The sequence below is a fragment of the Hydra vulgaris genome, chromosome 06, assembly GCF_038396675.1.
Source record: "Hydra vulgaris chromosome 06, alternate assembly HydraT2T_AEP".
NCBI classification, from domain to species: Eukaryota; Metazoa; Cnidaria; class Hydrozoa; order Anthoathecata; family Hydridae; genus Hydra; species Hydra vulgaris.
In genome coordinates, this window is record NC_088925.1 from 18687995 (window position 1) to 18696594 (window position 8600).

At 33.6% G+C, this 8600-nt stretch overlaps 1 protein-coding gene across 1 annotated transcript; it reads left to right on the forward strand.

The window, feature by feature from the left end:
• The first annotated feature begins 7721 nt into the window (after positions 1–7721).
• LOC136081255 (zinc finger BED domain-containing protein 4-like) lies at positions 7722–8600 on the forward strand. The gene has a single exon (XM_065798556.1). The coding sequence runs from the start codon at positions 7722–7724 to the stop codon at positions 8598–8600; it is 879 nt and encodes a 292-aa protein (XP_065654628.1).

Consider the following 8600-nt stretch of genomic DNA (forward strand, 5'->3'; position numbering starts at 1 on the left):
ATTCTTTGTACATGTTTTTTTATTTTTTGTTGTTATTTTCTTTGTACATCGGCCAGGTGATATTTCCAATCTTCTATGAGTTTTATTACATGAAAACAATCATTTCAATATTGTCAATGCTAAACTTTTTTCTTCTTTCCTATAGAACATTTCTACCAGTTGAAAATACTCGTTCCGAGGTAGCAGATAATGCAGGGATGCACAAAATCTTCCTTGCTAGTCTGCTGAGATGAAGAAATCTTATACGGTTGGTCTTCCAATATTCGATGATATCTGCGTTGTTGTTTGCAACTCCTTCTTCAACATAACGTACTATCTCGCATTTGGCATAAGTTAACGGACAATTTTTACTCAATGTTTTTTATTTTGTCCATGTAGCTTCTTTACAGCATTGGATAAATTATCATTTTTAGATCTTTGGTTAGAGTTTTCAATGCATGCAGAACTTTCACCCACTTCTCCTTGGCGCATACCAATTATGGCTTGAGTAGTGGTATCCTTGATATTTTCGTAGCTAGATATATTTCGATATTTTTAATGTTTTCTCATCAAGTGTGAAAATGATTGATCCCTTTTGTCTTGGATCAATCTTATGTTATGAACTTTATGAATACTTGTGTACTTTATGACTACAATCAGGAAAACGTTGTTAAAATCCTGCTATTTGAGCTTAAGTTATAGTCGTGTCACATGTAAGTGAACTTAGTTTTCCAATTTTAGCTAATCTTTTTTAAGAAGATAGGCTTTCGGTAATACCAAGTTGATTATTGGGTCTTTTTCAGAGCTGAAATTTTATCTATTGGATGAAGACATTCAATAATAACTTTAATGATATTACCTTCTTCAACAGTGGGCATCCAACCTTCAATTTTAGTTGACGTTTCTGCCATAATAGCCAAGCACCCTTTTAGATCAATAATGGATTTTAACAGCCTCAGGTCAGAATTCGAGTTGATAATTTCTGGATAAGTTTAGTTCGTGGTTGCGTATGCTCAATAGCAATTTTCCTCAAAATGCTTGTAGCCTTAAAAGAATGGCTGAAGCGCCCAACTAATTTGTTTAGTTTTAGTGAAATTTCTAACTACTCTGCAACACTAGCTACATCTTGTGTGACAATTAAATGTATCTGATGATCTGCGCACCAAAGATTGTTGTCGATAACTTCGCTGATGCGCATAGTTTTCATGTAATTTGAACCTCCATCAGTTGTTACTCATGTATATGTTTTTTTCTCCAAATTCAAGCGTTTTATAAAGTAATCTAGTTTTTCTACGATATTTTCGACATTATGCGCATCAGGAAATGGATCAAGTTTAACAAGAAGTCGTTTAAGCTGGAGACGTTTTGTAATAAAATGAAGTGTGAGAGATTGAAAAGCAAGATTATTACAAGGAGTCCAAATATTAGTAGTAAAGGCTTAACCCTCAAGGTCAATCTTCTCATTGTCAATAATTTTGTTCACATGATCACTGATAAACTTATATAAATTAGAAATTCTGTCTTGTGAAAGTGATTTAGATGAAACAAAGTTATACTTTCCTTTTATTGCTTACTTCATTATTTCATGAAATTATTTACTACCCACTATCTTAAAAAGTAATTGTTCTTGGACGATTCACTTAGTCAATGATGTAACTATATTTACATTTTCAATATGGTCTTTGGGCCATCGAGTAACAACACGAGGTGTTTTAGACGCTTTAGCAGTTCTCAGTTTGCCAGATGATGTTAAAAATTGAGCAAACAAACTAATAAGTAATAAGTTTTCTTACTTATTATATAAAATAAAATAACACTAACAAATTGTGATAACTACAAAAAAATTGTGGCTAAATTAGTAATTAAAAGATAAATAACGATAAATAATATAACAATTATATTATAATTTTATAAAAAGTACCAGAAATAAAAAAAAGAGGGAAAAATATTTTTTTCCCGTTTATAAACTTAGACATAAAAATTTAGACTAATTATATTCTGTAAACAAATAATATTCGTTGAACAAATATTTATTCGTTTAGGAAATAAAAGTAAACCAATATATTTGTTCCCGTTTACTTGTTCGACGAATATATATTTGTTAAACGGTTATTATTTGTTAAAAGAATATAGGTTTACGAATATATTCGCATCCTGCGAATAATATAAACGATTAGTTTTTACGAATATTCTTTAACGAATAATTTACCGAATATTGGTTCATCAATAATTGATAAACGAATAATCGTTTCACTCTAATTAGTGAGCGACAGTCGTAAGAATCAAGACAGCGATTTGGCTATGAAGATCGCTAGCATGATGCGAGCAATTAACTAGAAAAAATTGCTCTATTTTTTTATATATTGCTTGTTCATATTTATATCAAATACTGTACCATTCTCGTTACATGAGATTCATTTATGTGCATTTAATACTCGCAGGAAACTTTGTAAACTAACTTTACAGTACACGCTTTGACACGATACCAAAGCCAGAATTCTATTTATCCTAAAAATCTTTTATCATTTTTTGCTTGTGCTTATTTATTGAATTTTTTTAATTTTTATTCTTTCATTTCATTTCGTTTATCAATTATCGATATACCAATATTTGGTTAAATTATTCGTCAAAGAATATTCGTAAAAACTAACTAAAACAGTAGTTTAGGTTAGCTATCAAATAAATACAGACTTGTCGCTATGTTATAGTTAGCTACAATAATTCTATCCTACCCTATATTCCTATATTTATATACAAGATATTGTTATCGAACTTAGATAAACATTCGTGCGTGAAATCGTGATCTCATGGCAGCCATTAAAGCCGAGTTAATGGCGAGAAAAAGTCGCAGCACTTTTTTAATGAAAAAATGTGAATGAAAGATTATGCAAATATCTTGCAAATAACTTATGTAAACTTCAAATTATGTGATTTTAAAAACTATTTCAAGTGTTACAGTTACTTTTACTTAAATATTGCATTTCGGCCTTAATTTTAATTTATAGCATTTATTTGACGTTTATAAAGTTTTTTGTTTATTAAATTGTGTTAAAAATTACAATATGGATGTTTTAGTGACCGAAGTGGTTAGCTCGCTGCGTTTCTAAAGTTCATCGCGGAGGTTTAAACCCTTTCGCTTGCTCATTTAATATATATATGTATATATATATATATATATATATATATATATATATATATATATATATATATATATATATATATATATATATATATATATATATATATATATATATATATATATATATATATATATATATATATATATATATATATATATATATATATATAGAACCCTTAGATGTTGTCCGAAAGTTTTTTCGATATTTTGTTGACAAAAAGTAAAAATTAAAATGCAAGACCGGAATTTTTTTTTTTTAATAATGATAGACTGCCTGCCCCAACCAAACCCTCAGTCGATGTAGCAGCACGCCCTTGCGGGTCAGGCTATTTGTCAGTCGATGTAGCAGCACTCCCTTGCGAGTCAGGCTATTTGTCAGTCGATGTAGCAGCACTCCCTTGCGAGTCAGGCTATTTGTCAGTCGATGTAGCAGCACTCCCTTGCGAGTCAGGCTATAAGATAGTCGATGTAGCAACACTCCGCGCATGATTTACAGTAAAAAAAATAAAAATAAAAACATTTTATTAAAAAAAATAAAAATAAAAACATTTTATTAAAAAAAAATAAAAATAAAAACATTGTTTATATTGTTAAAAACATTCAAAATGTTATAAAAACATTCAGAATGTTTTTAAAAACATTCTGGTCAATTAAATTAGCGTTTTTGTGGTTTTTTTAAAAAACGATTAATTTGTAATTAAATTAATGGTTTTTACTTTCGTCCAACACGGAAATGTTGGACGAAAGTCAAAAGTAATTAAAAGTGACGTATGTGTTGGCGTAAGAATCACTTTTTTCCTTCCGCTCTTCCTAAAGCCAACAAACTATAGAACTATATATATACATATATATATTTCTTGGGGCACTTGTGTTTTGTCTTAAAGATATATCACTTCTTTTGTATTCACTAGAAGTTCTCTGTCCAGATTGTATAATTTAGTTAAATATGGAGGATTTAAACCACCAGGGTGGTCATGGATATGTGCTTTTTTTCCTCTTAACAGACCACTCACTTGAGGCTTTCTTCTACAAGCTGAATTGCAATGTACAATGTAATGTCAATGTAAAATAGATTATAATGCTTATTTTGCTGTGGTAAATTACTAGGTATAATGGAGCTGAAGTTGATTTTGTTATTTTTGATGCCTGTACGATTGATTATTCGAATATGGACACACCATACCATAGCAGTTTTTTTAAAATTGTTAATTACAACAAAAATCATTGACTATTGACAGTGTTTTTGTTTTTTTTTGACAAGATTTTGATGTAATAAGGCTGAGATTCCTCTTCTGAATCTGATTTTTCCTCGTGGAGGTTGTTTGGCATGCTGCTATCATGAGGAAGATTGTCAAAGAATGCATGCTGCTTTAGTTTGCAGAACGTTTTCAACACCTGCAGGTCCTCGAACTTGGCCAGGAATATTGGTAGTGGTTGAAGGTAATTCCTCTCCACGTTGGACTTCAACACCGCTTTAATATTTGCTGAAAGAGTATTTCTTCTAAGAGATACAACTGCAGACTCTTAATGCCCATACCAACTGTTACTGAAATGCATGAGCATATGATGGTCTATGGAGAAAACAACTTCCCTGATTGGACGGGTTGGCACAGTACAGATTGATTTGAACAGTGGTTTCAGGTAGACTGCTACTTTAAAAAAGCCTTCTGGTCCATTATGATCACATTGTAAGGGGAAGGCCTCACGCGGGAAGTCTTAAATTCTTCCACCCACTGATCAGGAATACCAATAGGGTTTGTTTTGTTAACCAAGCTCTGATCCCGATTGTATTCCATATAAGTGTGACCACGGATTGGAAAGGTTATTTTCACTTTGTCAAACTTTTTCCAAAGATGCACAAGGGCATATAGGAACCTAAAAACTGTCAAGTTTTCGTTTTGGCCGGCACAACCATCACAAAAGATTTCAATTTTCCTCACAATATGTGGAACACTATGTCAAATGGAATGATGAAGGATTGAAGGCACATCGTCTGATCCACGTTTGTCAACTGTTTTATTATATGTGTAGATATATACATTGATCCCTGTAAGCTCGTGAATGTTAGACGAGTGCAGGGACAGCTGGCGTTGATAAAATGCATCGTTGGTGGTCTAGTTTGGTACCGACAACTCCTTCTGAAAATCAAAGGCAATTGCGAGAGACTTTTGATCTTGTTTATCTGCGTTCTTTGCTGCCTTTTTTCGCTCATAGAATATTTCTGCTTTGCGTTGATGAAGCTCCTTTTCCGCAGAGAGCTTAGCCTACTGTATCTGTAAATCAGCTTCATCACCAAACGTCCGAAAAGCTGAGAGTCAATACTGCTAATTTTTGATTGAAAATCATCATAGGCAGAACATGTGTCAGACCTAGGGTACCAGAATGGAATATTAAAGTTCTCGTTCAATATGGTTCTGTAGAACTCATATGAAAAGGTAACACCAGGATGCTGCTTACAGAAAAGATTAAACATTTTTGTAATGTTGAGTGTTTCTTGCAGTTAGAGGTGACTAGACTTTTTTGCATGAGTAGTGGGAGTAATGCCTTTTGAAAGAGCCAATATGAACAATCATAAGCTCTCACATATCTGCTGTCAGCTTTCGGGCATGGTTGCTTTGTTTCCCTCGCTTACCTTTTGGTGAGAATCCTGTAAGAAACACAGAGGACCAGAATTGTGATACCACAGACAAAAAATTTAGAGCAGCAACAACAGTAAAACTACAAAAAGCACTAACAATAGCATATTACAAATTTGAGTTGTGAGGATTAGCTGCTGTTAGCATAACTAATTTTCGCTAATCCATTACAAATAGTTAGGGATTAGCGTTTGCGCTAACAGAAGTTCATTAGGGATTAGCAAAATTCCACTAGACATTGTTTGTTTTATTTTTCCTCTTGCTCAAACTGATATTACTGGGGAAGGTAGGGGGGGAGGACATTCATGTCAGCAATTCGTAGCTTGCTGTCAGCCTTTCATAATATCTTTTTTGCTTTTATTTATACAAATCAATGTTCTTTGTAATTCTATATTCTATGTACTCCATGTTTGTAAAGGTATCTGTTTTTACATTTCTTTACAATTCTTTTTCCCCTTTGAAGTTATCGATTCCATTTATTGCGACAATTAAAATTGGTAACTTCAGAGCAAAAAAAATTCGAAATTCGAAAAAATTAGTCGTTGAAATATTTCTGAAAGATTTAAATTTATAAAAATACATACTTAATTAAAAATTGAATTATTTAAAGTATTTAATTAATAAAACTACCTTATTAACATAATATAATATTTTCTTTGATAATTTAAATAAAGTTTATTTATTACAAACAATCTTTAGAAGTAATTTGTTACTTTATTTTCGCTTATTAATCAAATCATTCACGCTTATTCAAAATATCAAATTTTTAAAGTTGTTTATTTCAAACATAATTAAGAATATATTATAAATAATTTTCTAACGTTTAGCTATATTTATGTTAAGATATTACATTCAACTACTTTGCAAAAATTGTATAGTCATTCATAAGATTTGTTTTAACTAGATGGCAGGCAAAGGAAAAAATGATAAAAGCAGTCCAGTTTGGGAATTCTTCAAATTAAAGGATAGCGACAGCTCAAAATGCCAGTGCTTGCTGTGTCCCAGCATCTTGTCACGTGGTAAAGCTGGTGAACCTAAAAAGTTTTCAATTTCGTCTATGATAACACATCTTCGTTCAAAACATCCTAAAGAATACAACGAAATGCAAATAAAAACTGCTGACTCACAGAAGAAAGCTGAAACTGTAGCACTATCAAATGCTAAGCCTGTTGCAACTGCCACAACCATTAAAGCCATGGTTCAATACACAATTCCAGAACAAGTTGCACGCATGAAAATATGGGATATCAACAACAGCTCATCAATTAGAATTCATCGTGTCATTGCTAAGATGATTATAACTGATATGGAACCGATTCAGGTTGTTCAGAAGACAGGCTTCGTTGAACTGATGAGAGTTTTAGAGAGGCGGTACACTGTTCCATCACGGAAATATTTTTCAGAGCGATTAATTCCTGAAATAAACAACGAAGTGTGTGCTCAACTATTGGTAATACTAGATCCAGCAACTTCTCCATTTCTGTCATTTACCACGGATACATGGACATCAGGCAATACTGTTCAATCATTCATGGGTTTAACTGCCCACTGGCTAACAGAGCACTTTGAAAACATGAGCTTTGTGTTGGATTGTAAGCCATTCATTGGACATCATACTGCCCCTGCACTGATGACTGCCTTTCAGCAGATGCTTGACAAATGGAACATTGACGTTAGACGCTGTCATGTCGTACTTTGAGATAATGCGGCAAACATATCAAAATGTTTCCGTGATGCCAACATAGATAGCCTTGGGTGCTTTGCACATACTATTCAGTTATGTACATGATGGCTTGTTCAACCAGCGGGCAGTATAAGATATAATAAGTATTGCTGAGAAATTAGTTAGTCATTTTAGGCATTCTTCGTCTGCGACTGGTCGGTTCAAGGAGCTGCAGGCTGAACTTTGTTTACCAGACCACCAGCTGATACAAGACGAGAGTACAAGGTGGAATTCAACGTTTTACATGCTGCGTCGACTATGTGAACAGTGTCTTGCATTAACTGTCTACTGTTCAGAAGTTGATGGAACTTATTGCCCAACTGCATATCAATGGTCTGTGGCAAAGAATGTAGTTTGTGTGCTGGCTTCGTTTGAAGAGGCTACTCGCGAAGTAAGCTATGAAACAGCACATATATCACTGGTTATCCCTATTATAACAGCTCTGCGGAACCTGTTGAAAAATGATGGCAATGATGCAGGTGTAAAGACTATGAAGTCAACACTACTTAAGCCATTGGATGAGCGTTTTAAAGGCATTGAGGAGAAACTTCTTTATACAGTGGCGACGTTGGTTGATCCACGATTTAAAACTAAATTCTTTTCATCACAGGCAACACTGACAGCTGCAAAGGCAGCGATTCTGCTTGCATTCAATAAAGTTACAGTGCAGAGGGTATCAATGCAAGATGAAAGTCAATCTGAGCATGCTAAGCAGCAGATTAACAAAATTGAAGAAGTTCCAGCAAAAAAAATCCGGCTGGATAATTCTTCAACATCATCATCATTACCCTGGCGATGTATCGATGAAATTGTTCAATCTACGCCAACACCTGTACAACAATTGCCAACAAGCATTGAAACTCAGGTAAGCCAGTATCTGGCAGAGCCAGAAATAAACAGACTCGCTGATCCACTACAGTGGTGGAGTAAAAATATGCAGAGATTGCCAGCTCTGGCGACAGTAGCTCGCATTTATTTGGGTGCACCGCCGACAAGTGTACCGTCAGAACGTTTGTTCAGTGTTGCTGGGGAGGTCCTCAATGATCACCGCAGCTCACTCCTTCCAAAAAATGCAGCTCGTCTAATATTTCTTAAGTACAATTCGAAACTGATCAAAGACTGA

What these genes read in the sequence shown, in the direction of transcription:
- LOC136081255 (XM_065798556.1), top strand. Translation starts at nt 7,722, where the DNA reads ATGCTGCGTCGACTATGTGAACAGTGTCTTGCATTAACTGTCTACTGT.